The sequence below is a fragment of the Heloderma suspectum genome, chromosome 13 (genome assembly GCF_057233095.1).
Source record: "Heloderma suspectum isolate Gila_16-S chromosome 13, 16-S_ref, whole genome shotgun sequence".
NCBI lineage: Eukaryota > Metazoa > Chordata > Lepidosauria > Squamata > Helodermatidae > Heloderma > Heloderma suspectum.
Window position 1 is genome coordinate 3,253,104 of NC_139470.1, and position 23,500 is coordinate 3,276,603.

A 23,500-nucleotide genomic window follows, 5' to 3' on the forward strand; every position below is an offset into this window, starting at 1 on the left:
TCAGCTACTTGTAAAGCCTCATCAGACAGCCACTTTGCTTTCTTGCATTTCTTTTTCTTGGGGATGGATTGAGTTGCTGCCTCCTGAACAATGTTACAGACCTCCGTCCATAGTTCCTCAGGCACTCTGTCTATCAGGTCTAATCCCTGAAATCTATTCCTCACCTCCACTGTATATTCATAAGGGATATGATTTAGGTCATACCTGAATGGTTTAGTGGCTTTCCCCACGTTCTTCAATTTAAGCCGAAATTTTGCAAGAAGCAGCTCATGATCTGAGCCACAGTCAGCTCCAGGTCTTGTTTTGACTGACTGTATGGAGCTTCTCCATCTTTGGCTGCAAAGGACATAATCAATCTGATTTCGATATTGACCATCTGGTGATGTCCATGTGTAGAGTCATCTCTTGTGCTGTTGGAAAAGAGTGTTTGCTATGATCAGCGTGTTCTCTTGGCAAAACTCTAGTAGCTTTTGTCCTGCTTCATTTTGTACACCAAGGCCATGCTTGCCTGTTATCCCGGTGATTTCTTGACTTCCTACTTTAGCATTCCAATCCCCTATGATGAAGAGGACCTCTTTTTTTGGTGTTAGTTCTAGAAGGTGTTGTAGGTCTTCATAGAACCTCAGCTTCTTTGGCCTCAGTGGTTGGGGCATAGCCTTGAATTACGGTGATGTTGAATGGTTTGCCTTGGATTCGTACTGAGATCATTCTATCATTTTTGAGATTGTACCCCAGTACTGCTTTTCCCACCCTTTTGTTGCCTATGAGTGCTACTCCATTTCTTCTAAGGGATTCTTGCCCACAATAGTAGATATGATGGTCACCTGAATTAAATTCGCCCATGCCTGTCCATTTTAGTTCGCTGATTCCCAAGATGTTGATGTTCAATCTTGCCATCTCATGTTTGACCACCTCCAGCTTACCTTGATTCATTGATCTGACATTCCAGGTTCCTAAACAATATTGTTCTTTACAGCATCGGATTTTCTTTTCACCACCAGACACATCCACAGCTGAGTGTCCTTTCGGCTTTGGCCCGGCCGCTTCACTCTTTCTGGCGCTACTTGGAAATACCCTCTGCTCTTCCTCAGTAGTATATTGGACACCTTCCGACCTGAGGGGCTCATTTATTTATTTATTTATTTATTATTATATTTATTAATCGCCCATCTGGCTGGTCACCCAGCCACTCTGGGCGATGTACAACATACAATAAAACAGTTTAAAACAATAAAATTCTACCATAAAAACATTTTCTAAAATACCCTAACACACCCCAAATGCCTGCCTGAACAACAGCGTTTTTAATGCACGACGGAAGCTCATTAAAGAGGGGGCATGACGGAGTTCCCTAGGGAGGGAGTTCCACAGAGTGGGGGCCACCACAGAAAAGGCCCTCTCCCTCGTCCCCACCAGTCTAGCTGTCCTGGCTGATGGGACAGAGGGAAGGCCATCCGAGGCTGATCTTGTTAAGTGGCCTGTCTGGTGCTGCTGGAGGCGCTCCTTAAGATAGGCTGGGCCGGAACCATATAGGGTTTTAAAGGTCAAAACCAACACCTTGAATTTGGCCCGGAAAACAACTGGTAACCAGTGCAACTCCTTCAGCACTGGAGTGATGTGATCTCGCTGGCGGCTGCCTTTAATCAGGCGAGCCGCTGCGTTCTGTACCAGCTGCAGCTTCCGAACCGTCTTCAAGGGTAACCCCACGTAGAGCACATTACAGTAGTCTAAACTAGAGGAGACCAGGGCATGTACTACTGATGGGAGCAGATGGTCGGGAAGGAAGGGGCGCAGCCGCCATATCAGATGGAGTTGATACAGCACTGTCCGGCTCACAGCTGACACCTGAGCCTCCATGGACAGCTGGGAGTCCAAAATGACCCCCAGGCTGCGGACCTGGTCTTTCAAGGGTAGCCGTACCCCATTCAACACCAGGTCAACATCCCCCAGCCTCCTCTTGTCTCCCACCAAAAGTACCTCGGTCTTGTCAGGGTTCAGCTTATTCCTCCCCATCCAGCCACTCACCGTCTCTAGACATTTGGACAGGGATTCTATGGCCAACCTTGGTGAAGATTTGAATGAGAGGTAGAGCTGTGTGTCATCCGCATATTGATGACACTGCACCCCAAACCTCCTGAAGATAGCTCCCAGCGGCTTCACATAGATGTTAAATAGCATCGGGAAGAGGATGGAACCCTGTGGCACCCAAGTGGCCACGGGTCCGAAACCTCCTTTCCCAGTGCTACCCTCTGGTACCTGCCGGAGAGGAAGGACCGGAACCACCGCAATACGGTGTCTCCAATGCCCAACCCCTCCAGGCGGTCCAGGAGGATACCATGGTCAACAGTATCAAAAGCCGCTGAGAGGCTGAGGAGAACAAGGAAGGAGCATTCACCCCTATCCACAGCCCTCCTCATATCATCTACCAAGGCGACCAAGGCCGTTTCTGTCCCATGCCCAAGTCTGAAGCCCGACTGAAATGGGTCTAGATAATCAGTTTCTTCCAAGTGTGCCTTCAACTGCACCGCCACCACCTGCTCAATCACCTTGCCCCAAAATGGCAGATTTGAGACTGGGCGAAAGTTGTTCAGAACTTGAGGATCCAAGGAGGGCTTCTTTAAGAGTGGTCTTATCACTGCCTCCTTGAGGGCTGATGGCATCACTCCCTCCTCAAGGGAGGCGTTCACCACCGCCCTGATCCCCTCACCCAGTCTCTCTCTGCAGCCCATAATGAGCCAAGATGGGCAAGGATCAAGTAAGCAGGTGGTTGGCCTTACAGATGAAAGCACCTTGTCCACTTCATCAGGAGGAAGAAGCTGGAACCGATCCCACAAAACCGGTTTGCCACAGGCCGCCTCTTGCTCACTAACTGTATCCACAGCGTGCAGAGTAACACACCTAATCTGATCAATTTTATCTGCAAGTGCCTTGCCAAGGCCTCACAGGAGGCCTTAGAATGCTCCAGTGGTTCCGGAGCCACAGGACCGACCAGGCTCCGGACCACTTGGAACAGCTCATCTTCTGGCGTCATCTCTTTTAGCCTTGTGATACGTTCCATCGGGTTTTCTTGGCAAGAATGGGCCAATGGCAAGAGTGGGTTGCCATTTCTTCTCCAGTGGACCACATTTTGTCAGAACTCTCTGCCATGACCTGTCCGTCTTGGGTGGCCCTGCACGGCATAGCTTATGGCTTCACTGAGTTACGCAAGCCCCTTCACCACAACAAGGCAGTGATCCATGAAAGGGTTAAGCTATAGTAAGCTGGTATTTTTTGTATTTTGGGCTCCACCTCTTTTGCCTTTGGCCCTGTCCAGCACTGGACTGTGGCCCCCAAGAGCTTCTCTGAAAAGGAAACCAGCCCTCGGGTGGGAAAAGGTTCTGCACCCCGAGCTACATGGTCTGCTCATGTTACCCCCGTCCTGCATGCTTTGCACGGCCTACTGTTTCCAGGCTCAGTTTAAAGTTCTGTTTTGGACATTTAAAGCCCTAAACTTGGGGGTGGGGGAGACATTTTGTGCGGTCCCCAGTGCCATCCAGTTCTCTGGATGCTGTGAAACGACTCCAGCTTTCTGGGAATTGCTTCTCCTTCTCCTGTGCGTGTGTGTCTGTGTGTGCACATACACGGATGTATGGAAACGAGAAGCAGAGAATGGATGGGTGGCACAGAAAGAGATATAGTGCTGCATTTGCCACCCACCTTTGGCTCTGGCTCCGCCCACCTTTGCCTCAGGCCCTGGCCAACTTTTTCCATGGGCCAACGGTGCATCATAGGAAAAAAAAGCTCCTTTATCTTGCCCTAAATGTCATCTGAAGGGCTGCCTACACCTCTTTGAATCTGCCTGGCTGCTACAATCAGCCTCAGTGTCACACACAAGGCTAAAATTCTGCATCCTTACTGGGGCTTCCGCTACCGGATTTTTTGCAGGATTAAGATCAGCTCCTGTACACGGGCAGACATCAGGGAGTTCCTTTCTCGGCAAGTTCTAGATGTTTCATTTTACAGCCACTAGATGGCACCACGGTTATCACGAAACTGCACAGTTACACACAGCCAATATATTGGATTAATGTTCCTTATCAGGTTATCTCCGATCTTTTTAAAAGCAAGATAAAGGTCAGAAAGCACAGGACATGCCCTGGAGGTTGATGACATCATGTAAAGGACCCACAAACTTCTGGGAGTGACCAATCACGAGTGTGCTATAAAAACCTCATGTAGAATGCTCTCAGACGCTCTGCTCTCTGGCCTGCCACTAAAAAAGATCAGGCTAGCATGTACCAAGGATGGGGGCTTTATTGGTGGTAGCCCTACACCTATGGAATGCCCATCCTCGAGCACTTTGTCAACTTTCTGATGGCTTTCAGACAGACCCTGAAGAGTTTTAAAAATTTCACCAAGCCTTTGTTTTGTATTTTTTTTTTTTAAACTGGTTCATTCTGTTTTCACAGCTGCTGTCCTATACACTTTGTAGGGATTCTAATATTTGCTTTGCCTTGTGTGGGCTTCATCCCAAAATTTAAAGTGGGTGGGGGCCACACAGCCTGCAGCTGTGGCCACATTCAGCCTATGAGCTGCGAATTGGGCACCCCTGTCTTGAAAGGTGGCATATAAAGATAATTAATCATTCTAAAATGAAAGCTCTCTGGTATAAGAGTGAAGCATGCCTGAATTTCAACCCAGAAAAGAACAACCCGGGAAGTGGCTGTCCTGGGCCAGGACCACGATAGCGCTGACCTCCTTGGCAGGCCCTCTCCTTTCTGCTCAACCCACGTCTGTCCGGCTTGGCATCTCTCTCGTCATCTCCCGCCATGCTGCCTTTTCCACCCGGCATTGGCCCCGTGGCAGAGGGCGCCGTGGGGGCGGGCTGCTTTCCCGTTTCCCAGGCTGCTGGCTGGCCTCGCCTGCGGGTGGGATCTGCCTGCTTGCTAGTTCCTGCGCCCCCCACAACACTCAACATGTTAGGCGCATCGGTTGCCTTAATCTCTCTTGGGGCTCTGTGCTCTGTCCCACAAACAGGGGGGAGGGGTTATATCAGCCTCCCACGACCTTGTCCTTCCAGAAGTGTTGGACTACAATCCCCATCTTCCCCAGCCACCATGGCCATTGCTGTAGCACCCTCCCCCCCAGTGCTTCCACCGATGCTGCCCTTTCACAGTTATGCCATGCTTCCTGGTCCATACAGTACTGTGGTTCCCGTTAGGCACCGGGGCAGGCAGCTTGTGCCTCTCCAGATGTTCTTGGACTGCAACCCCCATCAGCCCTAGCCAGCATAGGCAATGGTCCAAGAACATCTGGAGAGACACAAGTTGCCCACCCCTGTATTAAAGGGTCGGCGGCGGGGGGTTGGGTGCTGGTGTTTCCTTCCCTTTTGAAAAGCAAAATGCAGAAACTCTTGCAAAGACTTTCCTGATCCCCCCCCCCCCGCATTTTATTCTTGTTTCTCGTGGGAAATGGTGCATTTGTTGTTGCTGTAGGATTGCGAGAACTTTGATGTGATGTGATTGCAATATATTTATGAGGCCGAAAAGGCATTTGGGGAGATCTCTTTTCTTTTCTTTTCAAGCCCTGAATGCTTGTTCACCTGCCTTCGGTCATTCTTCCTTCTGCCCTGTTCTCTGGTCTGTAAGGGACACGGAGGGAAGCGGTGAGGGTCCAGATTTCACCTGCAAGGTCAAATTATGTTTCTCTCAAGAATACATAATGATAACCGCAGGTCTGCGTATCTGTGTGTGCCTGTTGTCCAGTAGAATGGTTCACTGGTGCTTCTGGAAACTCACTCATTCAAAGGAAAGAGAGGGATTATTTTTAATTTTAGGGTGTGACCCTATGCATGTTTAGACAGGGAAAAGCAGTTGTAGGACTCTTTCTGGCCAAAGCATGCAATACGATTGAGCCCTAATTGTCTGACATCCTCTTATTTGCCAAAACCCCTTGGGCCTTGCCTCCCACTGAAATGATGCCTCAGTCTTCTCTTCATTTGCTTGACTTTTTCCTCTGGCTTCCCCTTCCTTTTGCTGCTCTCCTTGTGTGGGAAATTAATAATTATAGTAATAATAGTGCTGCAGGGCAGGGACCCGCGCTATGCACGTTGAAGATGCAGCAACACATACGGAGAATAAACAACGCTCCTCTCAAGTGCCAGATTATGGGGCTGTGCTGACTCATCAGTAAAGAGAACGGAACTCTGTACATGCCCTGATGCACTCATTTCCTATGAGGGGAGGAAGTGATTAGGCGAACCGTTTCAGTGTCCTTAAACTATAAAAAACTCCTCCCCCCATCCCATCCCTTCCAGCCTCATCCCTGGTCTTTAACGCAGTTTTAAGCTGAGACGGCGTGGCCTGTAACATGGGCCCGCCCGTGCCCTGGAATTGCGCGCCCGGTGAAAAAGGGGGTTAAAGCAGGGGCGATGTCAACTGGGGGGAAGTTAAAAAGAGGAGGAGGAGGAGAGGAGGAAACAATTCCCCCCACCCCCACCCAAGCCACCAACCCCCTGTCGCCCCCCCCGCCCAGATCGGTCGCCTAGATCAAGGAGCGCGCTCAACTGCGGCGGGGCGCGCCCCCGCCCGCCCGGGGCCCCCGCCGCGCCCCGCCCGCGCAGCCTGGGGGCGGCTCCCGGAGCACGCCGGCGGGGCGGGGGCGCCACGGGCCTCGCCCGCCCCGTCCCACCCCGCACGCGGCCAGCCGCGGCGGCAGACGAGCGCCGTGCAGCGCCGGCAGAGGCTGCCGAGAGCGGGCGCGCGGCTGCACCCGGCGCCCACCGACCGCGCTCGCCCGGCGCTTGCCCCGCAGGACGGCCGGCCGGGCTCCGGCGCCGCGCCGCGCCCCGCGCCCGCCGGTGAGTAGCGCCACGCGGGGCCCGCGCCCGCCGCCCCCTCCGGCTCGCCGCGGCTGCGCGGCGCTTCCTCCGGCGCCGCTCCGCCGCGGGCCCCTTGCGCGCCGGGCTCGTGCCCCCGGGCAGCGACCTGGGGCCCGGCCCTCCGCCCTTCCGAGCGGGCGGCCGCCGCGTGCGCCGGGCTGCAGCGCCCGTCGCCCCGAGCCCGCTCGTGGGCTGACCCGCGCCGCGGGCGACACGTCCCGGCGCTCCCGGCTGCCGCCCGGGGATGCCTGGGCGCGCCTCCTCCTGGGCAGCCGCGCCCGGGCCCGGAGAGCCCCTGCCCCGCTCCCGGCGCCGGGGCGTCTGCGCTCTGCGCGGGCTCAGAGGCGTTGCCGCGGCCACGCCTGAGCCTCGGCCCGGGCTGCAGCCCGGCGTCCGGCGCCGCCTCGCCGGCCGGGGCGCGGGGGCGCTCGCGCGACCCTCCGGCGTCTGGGAGAAGCAGTGGGGCGTCACGGGCGGGCCCCGATGTCTGGGCAGGCCCCCGCCGCACCTTTTTTCTCGCCCTTCTCTCATTGGGAACTTGCGGCAAAGTCCGCAGCCGAGGCGTGGTTGCGCTGGCCTCGTGCCGCCGTGTAGCCACAGATGCTCGTGTGGCCGCTCCCCCAGTCTGGGCTGGCGGGCTGGCTGGCTCTCCCGGCATTGGGCGTATAGGTTTTGAAAAACGATGGCCACTCTCTTGCACAGAGCAACTCCCCCCTGAGCTTCCAGGTCCGTGCTGAAAGTTGCCAATGTGTGTCAGGCATACGGCGCACGTGGGCATGGCCTGCCGGTATCCCCGCTGCCTGCCTGAGCCCTGCTCCATCCATCGGCCTGCGTTGATTGCCCTGCACATAGCTGAGTTCCACTCGCCTGTGGCGAGCCAGCCCCATGGATGTGCAACTTGTGCTTTCCTGTTCTGGTCCTATTTTCCCCTGCCTCTGTGTTGCGCTGTCTGCTCCATCCAGAGCTCAAATTACAGGGGGGCAGGGACCCAGAGGGGAGTAGGACCCCCTAACCTTTTCTAATAGTAACCCATTGGCTGCTGGTTGTACAAGGCTGGGTGAGGGGGGACGCTGACAAATTGCCTAAAATTGGGTGGAGTCAGGGGACGGCTCTACCTTTCTCCTCACAATCTGAGCAGCGGCCTCATCTGTGCTGTTGTTGTTCAGTCGTGTCCAAAACAACCCAAGTGGTCACTTGAGTCGGTCGTGTTGGCGGTGCCAGTGAGCCATGACTCCAGACTTGCTCCCTGCAATTCCTGGTGACCCACGGCTCTGGCTGCTTGTGTAGCTCTTTAAAGAGTGTTTTCTCTCTGTCTTTTGCACAGTGGCCCCAGGTGGCTTAAAAGAAGGACACAAAAATACAGAAATAACACAGATGCAGATAAACCATCAGAATTAAAAACAACCACAACACAGAGGCAGCAGCAGAGAAAACAAGAAAAGGGAGCCAATAAAGCCAGCAGTCACCAAAACAAAATGAAATGAAATAAAAGCAACAGATACTGCTAAAAGCCAGAAAAAAGCGTGCGAGGGTTGCCATCCTGCCCAGGGGGGACACGTGTGTTGTGCTGTGCAAGCAGACTTTGGGGGCCAGCCTTGTCCAGTGTTATCCACCACTCCCCAGCATTTAATTCTATAACTGAAGCTTCACTGACAGTTGTGTGCAGTGGAGGCTGGTGGTGCCAATGTCTGTGGGGCGTCGAATCTGTTCTGGGTTCTGACTGAAACCCGGAGAGGATGCAACGCCCCACTGACATTGGAGCCACCAGCTCCCACTGGTTGTGTGCCTCTTGTTCGGGTTTTTTTTAGAGACTTCCAAGGAAGGGGGCTGTACTCTCCCTCACTAAGGCCGCGTATCGTCCCGCTGAGGCTCTTGGACTTGCCACAGTGCCCTTTCTCTGCAGAGCCCAAACGGACCGAGCGTGGGCAGAGTGCATCTTGCTCCCATCTGACTGGCCACAACTGTGGCAAGTCAGAGGTAAGGGCCGTGGCTCAGTGGTGGAGCCCTTAGTCTGCCTGTAGAAGGTCCCAGGTTCAGTCTCTGGTGTCTCCAGGTAGAGCTGGAAAAATCCCCGACTGAAACCCTGAAGAACTGGGTAGCCAGCCAGATGGGTGGCTAATAAACAAGAGCTCCTGCCTCAGTCAACAGTACTGAGTGTGCTGACTCAGTATAAGGCGACTTCCGCTTTCCCTATGAAATGCACTCTGTGCATGCTCTGTTGCTATTTTTCATGTTGTCAGGCTGTGCCTTGGCCTTGAAAATGGATGCAAACTCTTGCTTGTCTCTTGGTCCTAGGACTACTGGGTGCTTCCAGATGTGGCTTTTCTTCTGCAATCACCCTGCCTCATGCACAGAATTTTATGGGGGCGGGACAGATGATATCATGTTCCATTTGTAGCCTTCCCGCATTTTCCTGCCGCTCCTTCCATCTTATCCTTCACCAGAAAAGAAATCTGTTAAGGAGGAGAACACAGAATAGCGACATAGTGCCTTTTGATTGTAAGGACTGCGAGCCCTCCGTCTGGAAACGTTCATGTTGTTGGTCGATTTATCTTGGCATTTGTTGTTGTTAGGGTTAGTTGGTTGCTTTTTCCCAGCTATTGTTTGTTTGTTTGTTTGTTTTAAAGTTGCTGCTTTAGAAATTATTACGAATCATACATTTGGCTCAAACAAAGTCACAATATTATTCGGTGGATCGGCTGTTTTATAAGTGTGGCTTGGGTGACTCTTCTGGAGACCTGTGTGTATGTGTAAAGTACGACAACACTCAAATTAAAATAAAATGGAATTAGAGATTGTATTAGGTCCATGTTCTGCAGCTGGTTATCTGGGAAGGCTTGTTCTGAGACCAGAGCAAGGTCTGGACTCTTGATTTAATTACCAGTTGATTTGTTCCTGCCCAGAGGAGATGGATACTTCTCGGGTTACACACACAGCTTTTAAAACTAGAGTGGATTTAGGGAATAAGTTATGCTTCCAGGGAGAAGGAAGAGGGCGGGGGAGTATATGCATTCTGAGTTTGGAGAATTTGGCGTGTGTGCAGAGTCACTGGGATAGGGAGAGAGGCTGCAGGCGTCACACGTATATGATTGATTCATTTACTGGGATTTTTATTCCGTCGATCCAGGGGCTTAAAGGAGGTTGCAAGAAACATACCACTCCACCACTGTTCACAGCCTATCCATAAAACATCACAATAAAACCAGTACGGCGCCATTTAGCAAAAACAGACAGGCACCAAAAAGACGACCTTCCCTTTACTTCTGGCCAGCAGAGAAGCCCTGAATTTGACTGCGGGGAGACATGATAGAGGGGTACAAAGTTATGCATGGGGCGGAGGATGTGGAGAGGGAGACGTTTTTCTCCCTCTCTCATAATGCTAGAATGCAGCGGGGTCCTCCCATGAAGCTGATTGGTGGGAGGCCCAGGACGGGCAAAAGGGAGGGCTTCTTCACACCGCGCGGAGTTGAGCTGTGGAATTCGCTACCACAAATGTAGTGATGGCCACCAATTTGGATGGCTTTGAAAGGGGGTTAGACACATTCCTGGAGAATAAGACTTTTGATGGGTACTAGTCTTGATGGCTCTATACTACCTCCAGTATGAGGCAGTATGCCTGTGTACCCAGTTGCTGGGGAACATGGGCAGGAGGGTGCTGTTGCACTCATGTCCTGCTTGTGGGTTTCCCGTGGGGAGCTAGTTGGCCCGTGGGGCGGCAGGTGTGTCTGTAGACAGCCATGTGTATTATTACACAACTAACATTTCTCCCCCCTGCCCCGTTCCAGAGCCATTCTGTGCTTTACAGCTCCTTCTCCATACCTGATATGTTAGAACAACAAAACTGTCTGCCAACCCTGATTAAAAAATAAAATAAAATACATTGAGCATGTGCAGTTTTGCATTTTAAACTCACTGAAATCATAGTGCTGTCATGGCAACAGGAGTAAAATGGAATTTGCTTCTGCCGCCTTGATGCTACTCTCTTGGTGGTCATTTGGGGCCCCCCGTGGGCTGCGGGGCCCCGGATGTCAGCCCCGAAAACCAGTCCTAACGGCAGCACTGATCTCTCTTCCATTCTGGGTTTCCAGATCTCTTGCTCTTTGCAGGGAGGGTTTGCAGTGCTCGTTTGTGTACATAAATGTGTCGCATCCATTGACTTGATTAGATTATTGCATTTGGGGCTGGGGGGGGGAGGATAGAGAGACTGGCAGAGGGAACGCAATTTTGCAGGGCTTGAGTTCTCTCTTGCCACAGCCTGAGAAGGTTCCATCAGGCACCCTTCAAGGGTGGGGTGAAACCATTTCCTTCCCAGGGGTGGATTGGTACATGAGTAAGAGACTGCCTAGATTTTGTTGATTAGGAGCTAAATTACTATGGAGGTGGGAGGAGAGAAGGAGAGAGAAATTCTTCTCTAAAATTATCATCTGCTGGCGTGATGGCTGGAATGTTTGGGGATGTTTCTTTCCACTGGAAACCTAAAGGCATCTCTCATTAAGAAAACACACCCATATATAGACTTCAAAGATCTGCATAAGTTTTTTTTTAATTTAGATGAAAGGAAACTTCCTTTTTAAGTTCTTGGAGGAAATCTCCATGTGAGGAGGCCGTGTACCCCTTGAGTGCCAGATGCTGAGGGAAAGCAACCAGGGTGTGCATGTCTTCCCTTCATGCCTCACTTATGAGTTTCCCAGAGACATCTTGGCTGTCCTCTGTTGGAAACAGGATGCTGGGCGGCTAGATGGACTCTTGGTCTGGTCCAGCCGGGTTGCTCATCTGGAAGTTTTATGCACTATCAGATGTTTTATCCAGACATTTCTGGCTATTCCAGTTGCAGGGAAATCCAGATGGTCAAACTGCACCCCGGGTTTGAGGCAGCAGTTTTACAGGAAGTCTCCAAATCTGAGCACATTGGACTTGGGTGGAAGAGAGGAGCTGGTCTCAAATGCAGCCCCTTTGAGCGGGAACATCTGGACTTGGGAAAAGATTGCTTAAACGGCTCTGGAAAGGGCAGGGCATGTTCAGGGAAGAAAACTCAGGAGAGAACGTGTTAGTCTCAGAGCATGTGCAGAGATGCTTCCTCCCTGTCAGGCCACCACTTGGGTAGGGCTTTGAGGGCAGAAGGTGGGCCTTCTGAGAAGGCGAAAAGCCCTCTTCTGTTTCCCAAATTAAGAAGTGGATGTGTACGATGGGCAGCATCTTTTGAACCTCTGTTTAGATCTACCGACACATCGCACAGCTGCTAAAGTAAACCTTGAGGTGGATCAGCTGGGCCTGCGTGCCTGGGCCTGCGTGCCTGGGCCTGCTGTGTTTGGTCCATGGAACAGTTTCCGATGTAAACCTCGAATCGCAGGAATTTCCTCGGCAGCCAGCCGCGGTTTGTTCCGGCCAGAATCTGGTTGCTTACACCTGATCAGTCCCAGCAGTTCTGGAGATCAACTAAAACTGCTAAGCTGGTGAGTCCTGGACTCTGTGCCCTGTTCAGTGAATTAATTGTCAATCACAAGCTGAATATGAGCCAGCCATGGGATGTGGCTGCAAAAAAGGCAAATGCTATTTTGGGCTGCATTAATAGAAGCATCGCTTCCAAATCCCGGGAAGTACTAGTTCCCCTCTACCCAGCACTGGTTAGGCCTCATCTGGAGTACTGTGTCCAGTTCTGGGCACCACACTTTAAGAAGGATGCAGACAAGCTGGAGAGGGTTCAGAGGAGGGCAACAAAGATGATCAGGGGACTGGAAACAAGGCCCAATGAAGAGAGACTGAAAGAACTGGGCATGTTTAGCCTTGAGAAGAGAAGACTGAGGGGAGATAGGATAGCGCTCTTCAAGTACTTGAAAGGTTGTCACAGAGAGGAAGGCCAGGATCTCTTCTCGATCATCCCAGAGTGCAGGACACGGAATAATGGGCTCAAGCTACAGGAAGCCAGATTCTGGCTGAACATCAGGAAAAACTTCCTGACTGTTAGAGCAACACGACAATGGGACCCGTTCCCTAGGGAGGCGGTCAAGACGAGGCTGGACAGCCATCTGTCGGGGATGCTCTGACTTGGATCCCTGCATTGAGCAGGGGGTTGGACTTGATGGCCTTCTAGGCCCCTTCCAACCCTACTATTCTAGGATTCTAGGATTCTAATTCCAGTCCTGACAAGCTCTCTGCAGGCTGAAGTCCTGTCCAGCCATCCATCAGCAGAGAGGATCTCTCCTCCTGAGGGGGTGTCATTTTGATCTCATCTCAGCCTCAGATTGTTGACTGGGTGTGATCAGCGATCGTTCAACCACTCCCAACTACAGAGGTGTACCAGGATCAGAACCTCCTTCAAAGGAGGCTGCCCGTTTCAACTCTGCATGAGTGGCTGTTCTAGGCTGATTCTCTGTATGAGTCACTGTTCCTATAGGAAGCAGCCTTATTACAGGCCAGACCATTTGTTCATCTAGCCCAGCAGAGTCTACTGTGATAGGCAGTGGACCTCTGCAGAGTCTCGGGAAGAGAAATACCCTTCCCGCCCTTGCCCCCAGAGGTTTGCTACCTGGAGATGCCAGGGATTGAACCCGGGACCTTCCGCAGGTGAAGCAGGGGCTCTGCCCAGGAGTTGTGCTTCCTTCTTAGGTCACTGACTCATACCATGAAACAGAGTGGCCCCCTCTTCAGGTGACAGCTCTTTCAGGGAATTCCTAGCCAAGAATAACCCCCTTTCAAGTGTTAGAGCAGCCCACTGGATGTGTTGGACTACAACTCCCATCATCTGCTTGAACTTCAGTGATGTTTGGTTGTTGTTGATTCACTCATGTATTACATTTCTATAGCTGAAGCTCTCTGGATGGTTTACAAAGATTAAAAATCATTAAAATACATTATACATAGCGTAAAAACCATTTACATACAAACATATAAAACAGACAGCTCCGGGAGAGAGCGGAGGACAGGAAGGCCTGGCGTGCTCTGGTCCATGGGGTCACGAGGAGTCGGACACGACTGAATGACTGAACAACAACAACACACAGAGACACACATATCTCTAAACAATTTTAAACAATCAACAATAACAAAAATCCAGGGCCCAATTTAAACATCATCATATGCTGTCAAATGCATGAAAGAAGAGGAAGGTCTTCACCTGGAGCTGAAAAGATAACAATGTTGGCGTCAGGTGGGCCTCGTTGGGGACATCATTCCAGAATTCAGGGGCCACCACCAAGGAGGCCCTCTCCCTTGTTGCTGCCTTCCGAGCCTCCCTCTGAGGATGTTGTTGTTTTGTTTTAAATCATAATGGGGAAATGAATATATAATAATCTGGCAATTGTGTGTGGAGATCGATTTTAAATTTGGTATTGGAGAAGATAGGGGGCGGGATTTGGTCATTAGGCAATAGGAGTGGGAGAAGAGGGTCGGGGTGACCTGCTTCTCATGCATGAACAGAGGGGACGGAGTGACTGCAGCCCCACCTCCAGCTGAGCCTGAAACTCCACCTTATCGTCAGCATCCATTTCCTTTGCTCAAATAATGGGGTGCACTTTGATGATATCCAAGACCCCGTTAGAGGTGGAGACGCATCAAAGCAGAGCCCCAGAATGTATTTTCAGTACATAAATCCATTTATTTATTTACTTACTTACTTACTTAACAATGCTTGTATACCGCTTCATATCTAGAACAGATTTGGGAGTGGTGAGCACAAGAATTAAAACGATAAAAGAATAAAAAAGATTAAAACACCACATTAAAATTATACTTGTTTAAAAGCGCAATGCTGAGAAAAACCATGACTGCCCAATTAAGGGATGCCTCCGGGAAGAGTGGTGTTTTCAGCAGGCGCCGGAAACAACGCAGTGTTGGTGCCTGCCTGACCTCTAGGGGCAGGGAGTTCCAAAGAAAGGGGGCCGCCACACTGAAGGCTCTTCTCCTGGTGGACTCCGGTCGGGCCATAGGTCCACGTGGAACCTCCAGGAGCAAGCCCTCCGATGACCTCAGTGACCAGGCAGGTTGGTAAGGGAGAAGGCGCTCTCTCAGGTATCCTGGTCGCAAGTTGTTTAGGGCTTTGTACACGAGTACTAAAACCTTAAACCTGGCCCAGTAGCGAATAGGCAGCCCTACGTGTGAATCATGGAGCATGTGAAGCAATTGGAACAGATAAGAGGGCCCCTGAGCATGTGCAAAGCACATCGCTGCTGACTGTAGCTAGCTGCCCGACCACTGGAAATGGGAGTGATCTTTACAGATCAGAGAACGTTACGTAGCTCAGGGGTGTGGAACGTCCTTCAGGCGGAGGGCCAAATTCCATTTTGGAGCAGCTCTCGGGGATGCATTGCGGTGGCGGTGGGGGCCAAAGGTGAAAAGGCTGGGTCAAAAAATATGAGCATATTGTAGCTGAAAGCTCTTCCTGCCCGTGATGGAGCCCTAGGAGAGGCATTTCAAGCTTTTAAAACGGGGGGAAAGCTACACAAAAGCCACGGAAGCACTGAACAATTGGAGGTTGAGGGAGCAGGGCGGGGCACGGTCCTCTGGGGAGCCCCACGGGGCCGGATTGTTCCCCACCCCGACAAAGCTCATGAGAAGTGTTACGGGTGCATGAATAACCAGTCCTTTTCCTGTGTGTGTGTTTTGCAGAGACCCACCTATGCGCCCCGCCACTGTCATGGCCACCACAACCAGGTTCTGCCTGCTCGTTGTCCTGATCGCTCCCTTGTGCGCCTCGAGGTCTGTTCCTAATCTGGCGCTGGATGACAACGGCGGCAGTGGAGATAGCGAGGGGGCTTCCTCCATCCCGCCCCCTGCCAGCATGACGCTGAGTGCGAATCCCACCTCGGACGAGATCCTCAGGAGCTCGGTGAATGGCACGTCAACCGCCTTCAGCATCTTGGATGGGATCATGGACTTCTTCCAGAAGTACATGCTGTTGATCGTCGTGGTGGGCGCTTTAGTCTTCATCTTCCTCTTCATCGTGTGCGCAGCTGTCATCGTCCGGCAGAAACACAAGGCCTCAGCTTACTACCCGTCGTCTTTCCCCAAGAAGAAATACGTGGATCAGAACGACAAGTCGGGCGGCGCCAAGGCCTTCAGCGAGGTCCCCGAGAAGCCTGCCGATACCAACCAGGAAGAACCGGTCGATTCCACCAAACAGTTGCAGGCTGACATCTTAGCTGCGGCGCAGAACCTGAAATCCCCAGCCAAGGCCGTCACGGCAAACGGGGAGAGGGCCGCGATAGAGGATGGGCCGACCAAAGGCGAGGAGGAGCGGGGAGTGAGAGCGGCAGGTGAGGGCGAAAAAGGAGAGGAAGGCATTTTGAAGGAGCCAGGCCGTCCGCAGGAAGAGGCTGAGCCGCCCCTGGAAAGGTCAGCTCCATTCGACTCGGGAGATGCTGAGATGAAAGAAGGCACTCCATCCGCCGCGGAGGGTCAGCAGGTAGAGGAAGCCGCCCCGCCTTCTCCAGAAGAGCTCAAGGAATCGCCAGGGACTGATCATTCCACTGCACAGATCTCAGGAAGCGAGGAGGAAGAATCGTGTCCCCCGCCGTCTCCCGAAGCTTGTGCCTCGGGAGACTAAAGACGGCACTGGCTTTTGGTTTACCATCGGTTGGCCGTGGTGTTGAAAGTTTATGACATGAAACCTATGATGGACTTTTTTTCTTTTTCTTTTTTTAATGGAGTGGGCAACGCAAGGCCACTCCGACCATTAGATAAGACAAATTGCCTCCCTCCGCTATAAAGAAGCCCCATTAGAAGTAGGATGCCCTGGTTTGACGTTAATGGACTGCTATTACCGTGTCTACTACCGTGTCATTACTTAGCTACATTTCATTTGAATATATATGGTACAAGCTGTCATTCAGGCCCTGTTCTGGATGTGCTCTTGGGCACTTCCTGTTCCAGGAACCATGGTACCAGGAGCCGAGGGTGACCAGCGAATGTACGGTTGTGCGCAGGCGTAGATAATGGCAGTGGTGAGCCGGCTGTGGAGGCCCTCTGTCGCACCTGGGGCACAGATTCCGTATTCTCACCCCGATCAAGCTCGAGGGAAACCCGTCTTGATTTTTGGCTGAACCTGAAGTTGCACAGTGCTGATTGGCCCGGCCTGTGTGTCAGCCATCAAGCCACTCTCCCCTTTTGGAACAAGGCTGTGTGCCATGCTGATTGGTCAGCCTTTGGGTCAATCAGAAAAACACCTCGCCCACCTATATTGGAGTATGGCTGGGCACAACTCAGTTTGGTCAGCCCTTGCGTCCAGGGTGAAACCCCTTCACCCACGCTTGGAGCACTTTTTCAAAGTTTTTTTTTTAAGTGTTATTTTTTAAAGTGCCAAACAAATTTTCAATGAGAGAACCACACAAGGTGCTTTAAAATGTAGTGGTGGATGGAAGAACCAGCATTCAATGCAAAACTGAGCATGCACGTCCTTTGAGGAGCAAAGAGGTGCGCACGTGTGTAGCACAGCTAAAGGATCTGCCTCTTCCACAGCCGGGTCTGTGCAAAGCCTCACATCTGAACAAGCTTTGTTAGCGGTCCTGATCAACAGTTTCAGCATCCTTGTGCGCCAGGACTGTGTGCTCACAGCCTGAGGACACTGTCAGTGGCCCTCTCCCACATGGCTGGACATCCCCCAAGTCTCCTGGATCAGGTCAGCTGCTAGTTCTGACATTTCAGTTGATGACAACATCACGGGACTGCCCCTCTGATCTCTCCTTGACATTTCTGCTTTAGATTTGGTTTTTAATGCAATTCCCACTCATGTGATGCACAAAACCCGCCTAATGCCCAGTTGGACCTCTGGATCCCACCGCTAACACCAACTAGCTTGTCTCCAAAACCCTTTTTGGTCTGGCTCCTGAAAGACCCCAACTTTGCATCCTCCAACACCTCGGTAGTGCTGAAGGCCTGAGATGAATGAGCACGCTGAAGTTATGTCCATGCGATTGGCACACTTGAAGAGCCACGGGCATCCAGACGTTGATATTATCACAGGTGTGTGTATGGGAGGGGGAAGAACCCAAGGGCACGGGCACATGGAAGAAGCGCACCAGAACTGGGCTTGTCCTGGCTTGAATCCTGAGTGATGTCTACCAACGAAGAACCTTCATATATTAGAATAATTCTGGATTTGAAATCTCTGCGGGGGGAAGAAACACCTCATACATATTTGGGATACTTAAACATCTTCCTAAAGTGTTGACAATATTTTCTGGACATATTATTATTATTATTTTCACTCTATGGGGGTGGGGTGGGTGATTTTTTAAACTAATTTTTATACTTTGTTGAAGGACTTCTCAGTGGCCTTACAGTTTCCAGATAGGATTCTGAGACATTTCCTTCTTTGGGCCAGTCGGGCAAGAAAGAGGAATATTTTCACAAGCATTACAGCTGGACCAAGTAACTCTTTATCCTGGATGTGACAAGCCTTGAAGAAGTTGGGAGGAGAATTGGGGTGGGGGTGGGGAAACACCCTCTGTTGTTTTGCTTGGCTTCTTCGTAAAGGTTCTGCTGATATTTATACCCGTGGCCATTCCTCATAACCTGGTTCTTCCAGGCAGATGATAGGGACAGGAGAGAAATTGCTCTCTGTAGCCTTAGACAACCAACATGTTTCTTGCAAACTCCTGCAAAGTGGGGGCCTCCATATGTGTTGGACTACAACTCCCATCACCCCCAGCCAGCATAGGGGAGGCTGGTTTATTGCAATCTCTTCTTTGAGGACTATTCTTAGGTGGGTGCAAGTGAATTTGTCCTGGCTGGCGGGAGCTGATTTTCTTCCATTGCTGCACATTGCCAGCCTCATGGAACTAGGTTGGCTCAAAGGGGTTCAGTGGACAGGGGGCTTTGCGGCCAACTTCCCCCTGCCTTTTAAAACTTTCTCCAGCCTGGCTCTCCGAGCAGCGTCAAGTGACTGGGTCTAGCCACCATTTTGATTTCCCACAATGCCGCTGACAGGGCATGTTGCTCCAGGGGGTTGTGGGAAATGTAAAATGGCTGCCACTGAGTCCTGCTGCCACTGTTGCTGCCAGCAGAGGAGGGGGCCCACCAGAAGGCACTCAGAGTTGGAGCCAGCCCTGACCGCAGACACATGGTGGTCCAACAAGCGCTGGGGGTGGGACAGCCTTCAGCCGACTTGCCCCCCCCTGGGGTGCCCTGGCATGACCACTGGGGGAAATAGCTGCCCGATGGGGAAGCAGAAGCAACCTGAGGGGTCAGAGGTCACCAGTGACAGAGCACATGAGTGGTTAAGGTCCAAGGGGTCAAGAGCTGTCAGGCCTCAGCCAGCACCCTCACAACTATCCCCATGCTGGGTCCCCCTAGATGTTTTAGACTAGTTCCCACCAGCCACAGCCAGCATGGCCAACAGTCAGGGATGATGGGAGTTGTATGGCAAAACCCTGGAGAGGTACAGGTTGGGACCTAGCCTAGTGAATTACCCGAGAGAAAGGTTTGTCTGAGAACCCCCTCAGGTAGCCATTTTCTTCGGTGGAAAAAATCACCATGAGATGAGTTTTCCATTCAACTGTCACGCGATAATATGTCTTTCATGGAGGAGAAGGCTATCAATGGCTACTAGTCCAGAGGGCTATGTGCCATCTCCAGGATCAGAGGCAGTATGCCTATGTACACCAGTTGCTGGGGAACATGGGTGGGAGGGAGGCTGCTGTTGCACTCATGTCTTGCCTGTAGGTTTCCCGTGGGCAGCTGGTTGGCCGCTGTGAACAGAATGCTGGACTAGATGGACCCTGGGTCTGATCCAGCAGGGCTCTTGGGATGTTCTTCTGAGAATGTCCCTCCTCATGTGGCTAAAACCACTTTTTTTTATAAAGAAAAGAATGGGGCCAGTTACCTCATGGAATGGGGGCACTTTCCTAAGAGAAGCAAAAGACCACTTAAACATGTCAGTCTGGAAGGGGGATGCCAAATTCAAATCAAGGCCATTCTCTTGGACTCTTCCATGGAAAATGTGACCCCAGGGCAACCAGTGCAGAGCAGCTGAGAACATCAAAACCCCACTGGCCCGAGTCGGAGCAGCTGACTGGAGAGAGTGAGAGAAAGATATGAAACAAAATTATTAGCCCTGCAATGCTTATATGCTCAGATCTTGCCAATTACTTTTTTAAAAAATGCCCTGGATTTGAAAAATAAAACAAAATTGCAGACTGGAATGTTCATTTGTTTTCACTTTCAACACCCCTTTAGCCCTTCAGTTACTAATATTTTTTTCCTCCCTGTGCAGGCATGTTCCATTTCATGATGTGTGTCTCTGAGCGTGCGTGTGTGTGTGTGTGTAAGTGTAGTAAACTACTTTTGAAACAGATGGACGTGTGCGTGTTTGCACAGCCATTCAAGGGGGCAAAAAAGGCAAACTACCCTGGGCTTCTGTAAATCTCCACCTAAATTAGCTGTCTGTCTGTCTGTCTCCCCCCACCCCACCCCACCCCGCAAAAGAATATTGAGCCAGAAAAGGTGCAGAAAAAGTCAAAGCATCCTGACTTAAACAGCATTCCATTTCTTGTGACTGAGATGGTGGCCAGCACCACATCACTGGATGGGACCCCTCCCTCTCCCATTGGTGAGAAAGGACTCTGGAATTGTTTACGAAGAACTCCAGTAAGAGGCAATTTGGGTTGTTCCCATGCAGAGTTGGTCCTTTATTCACCGTCTTGGCCAGCCTGCGGTCAGACGTCTGTTGATTCTCAGCTGCTTATCCGTCGCCACTGCTTTTGTGGGTCAGCTAGTGATTAAGGCGATACAGTGCTTGGTTAGCACAATCCAAAAAACTGTGCTTTGCAATTTTAAAAAAATGTGGCTTTTTTCTATAGCCAAATTATGGCTATCTAGTAGTCACGATGAAACCTCCACGTTCAGAAGCAGTATACCACTGAATTCCAGCTGCTCTTTGCATCTGACATCTCTGCTGGTGCATTTACCACTGTGCAACCCAACCATGAACCAACCCCCCCCCCCAATCCTTTTTAAGATCCAGAATTGTTTTTACTCCCTCCAGTTCCCTAAATAGTAACAGCAAGTTGGGTTCCCTCCCCTCCTTCCAGTGGGTCATCTTTCCCAGCGCCACGTCTGGAGAGAAAAAAAAAGCTGTCGTGAAATGTGTTTCCCTCTTGGGATTAAAAGAGGAAATAGCCAGCATACTTGTGCCAACAGGCAAACGCTGAGAGGCCCTAATGCCATTTTTTGGGGTGGCTTTTTTCCTGCCGGGCACTTTGGCTTCTCCACATGGTACTATTGCTCAAGGACAATGCATTTGCTTGGTGGGCTTTGTGAAATTCAGCTGCGAGGAGGAGAGCTTTCTGGCAGAGAGGCAGACAGAGGCTTAATTTTGTTTTTTACAGATATTACAGTGCTTCCAGTGTGGGCTCTAGGATTTTATTTATTTATTTATTACATTTCTATACCGCCCAATAGCCAAAGCTCTCTCATTGGGTCACAACAATTAAAACCATAAAATAAAAGATAAAATACAATATAAACATTTAAAGGTTTAAAACTACAGTATAAAATATAAATAATAACCAAACAGAACCTAGCTGCAGTGCAAAGATTTAAAATATAGTACCAGATTTAAAACAGAAACCAAAGAACTAAAATGCCTGGGAGAAAAAAGGGTCTTCACCTGGTGCCAAAGAGTGCAATGTAGGCACCAGGTGAGCCTCTCTAGGAAGTTCATTCTACAAAGACAGGTGACACAGCAGAAAAGGCCCTCTTCCGGGTAGCCACCTGCCTCACTTTCTTTGGTGGGGGCTCCCGGAGAAGGGCCGCTGATGCTGATCTTAGGGTCTGGGCTGGAGTATATGGGAGGATTTTGAGGGCCCTTGGCATGGCAGCCTCAGTGGCCTCCCTTAACTGGGAAAAATTGGGATACGCAAACTGAGCATTCTCTGGGGCTGTGCCTGATCTTGGATACCCTGCAAAGTCGAAATGGTTCCACGGCTAATGTGGTGGGCCCTCTGCTTGTCTTGGAACCCTAGCAAATGCCCAACTTTTCCAGTCTTGGGCGCTTCCTTCTGTCTTCCACACCTCAAGGACCTGTTCCCACATCAGTTTGTCTCTGCCAAAGCACCACTGTGTGTTGGCTGTGAGACTCCAGCACACTGCAGATGATTCCGGGAGATACTTCAGTCCTCACTGGGGACCCCCAGTCATTTTTGTTGGGCCCTCATGCCTACTGATAGGTTGTCTGGCCTCGAACATGCTCAGCAGCGCTCCCCTGCCACCATGCATCGACAGGGACAATGGATGCGGTGGACCAAAGAAACGGAGGAGGGACAATGCACACGAGGCCAAAGGACGGGAGGCAGTGTGTGGCACAGGAGGCATGGGGGGCGGGGAGCTGAGGGCTGGGCCATTGATGAGGCAAGCTGGCCAAGGCACTAGCCAGGTAGGAAAAACCAGACACAGGGCCAAGGCTAGAGAGAGGAAGGGCTGTTTGTGGACAGGACAGAGGGCAAAATTTCATGTGGGCACTCCTAGAACCTGCAGATGGCAAACGCTATCTTAATAAAGCCCTTCTCTCTCTCTCTCTCTCTCTTGCACAAGAGGGAATGCCTGTTTTCAAATAATGCTTGGTACGACAACACCCATGCTGTCTGAAAACAAAGAAAAGCATGCTCCCTGTTTCAGAATGGCTGGTTTCACCCAGGCACAAATGCCACAGGTAGGCATCAGTTAATCAACGAAAATCTATATGACGGATTGCTTAAAAGTCCTTTAACCGGGTTGCAGCCGCCCTAATATTTCTAAAGCATGTATAAATGTCACTTTGTTGAGCCTAGAAAACAAGGCATGCTATTCATTTGAAAGTGAATAAAAGTCAGTGCTTCCCTTGTTCCTTTTCACAATAACCACTTTCCCTAGAATTAAATGTCACATTTTCTTTCTTTCTCCTCTGCATCGCAACAGATCCTCTGGAAGCAGATGGCGTCCTTGTTCGCCTCCTCCCTTTTGTTAATAAACACCTGTGCCTGGATGGCATTGCGAGCGACTGGAATGTTCCTCCATCATCTTTTTTTCTGTTTTGCTTTGTCTTGAGCCAAAGTGCAGTTCTGAGCAAGGCCACATTTCAAGAAATGCCAGCCCCGACCTACTTTCGCTGCCGTTCTCCGATGTGTGTCAAGGCTCTCACTTAGGACGACAAGAGCGACCCGTTCCCAGCCGTGGAAATGTGCCAGCAGAACACACACACCGTGCTCCGTTGCAAGGTCAGTGCTCAACAAATGGGGGCGGCGGGGGAGGGGGGAAGGGTTATGGCTCGGCTGGTCAGTTGCTGCAATCGGTTGAGTCAAAAATGAGAACGATTGTGCAAGTGGGGTGTTCACTGTGTGAAATGTTCCTCACAAAGAGGAACATTTCATCAGTATTTATTTTCTTTATATCCCACCTTTCCACCTCAAAATGGTGCTCCAGGCAGCTAACAACAAAATCCAGATGAAAAACAAAATCTTAATTAAGACAGGAGCTTGAAGCTGGTTCCTTACGCAAAAAGGAGTCTCCACCTCTTAGGATGCATTGCCCCACTGACGTTGGCGCCATCGGCCTCCACTGGGGAAGGCACACACCGGGTCCCCAAGCAGCAGTCTGAAAGGTGCAGCCCAGACTGGGGGGGCGGGGAGGCCTCTTCTACATCCGCCTTGAGCCCTGCTTGAGCTGCCTTGA

The 23,500-nt window shown here is 51.1% G+C and overlaps 1 protein-coding gene across 1 annotated transcript; it reads left to right on the forward strand.

Moving 5' to 3' along the window:
- Positions 1-6,694: 6,694 nt before the first annotated feature.
- TMEM119 (transmembrane protein 119) lies at positions 6,695-19,994 on the forward strand. Its single transcript, XM_084820365.1, has 2 exons — positions 6,695-6,838; positions 15,464-19,994. Exon 2 carries the CDS (start codon positions 15,474-15,476, stop codon positions 16,398-16,400), a length of 927 nt encoding a protein of 308 aa, XP_084676491.1. The 5' UTR covers positions 6,695-6,838; positions 15,464-15,473; the 3' UTR covers positions 16,401-19,994.
- The last annotated feature ends 3,506 nt before the right edge of the window (positions 19,995-23,500 follow it).

What these genes read in the sequence shown, in the direction of transcription:
- TMEM119 (XM_084820365.1), top strand. Translation starts at nt 15,474, where the DNA reads ATGCGCCCCGCCACTGTCATGGCCACCACAACCAGGTTCTGCCTGCTC.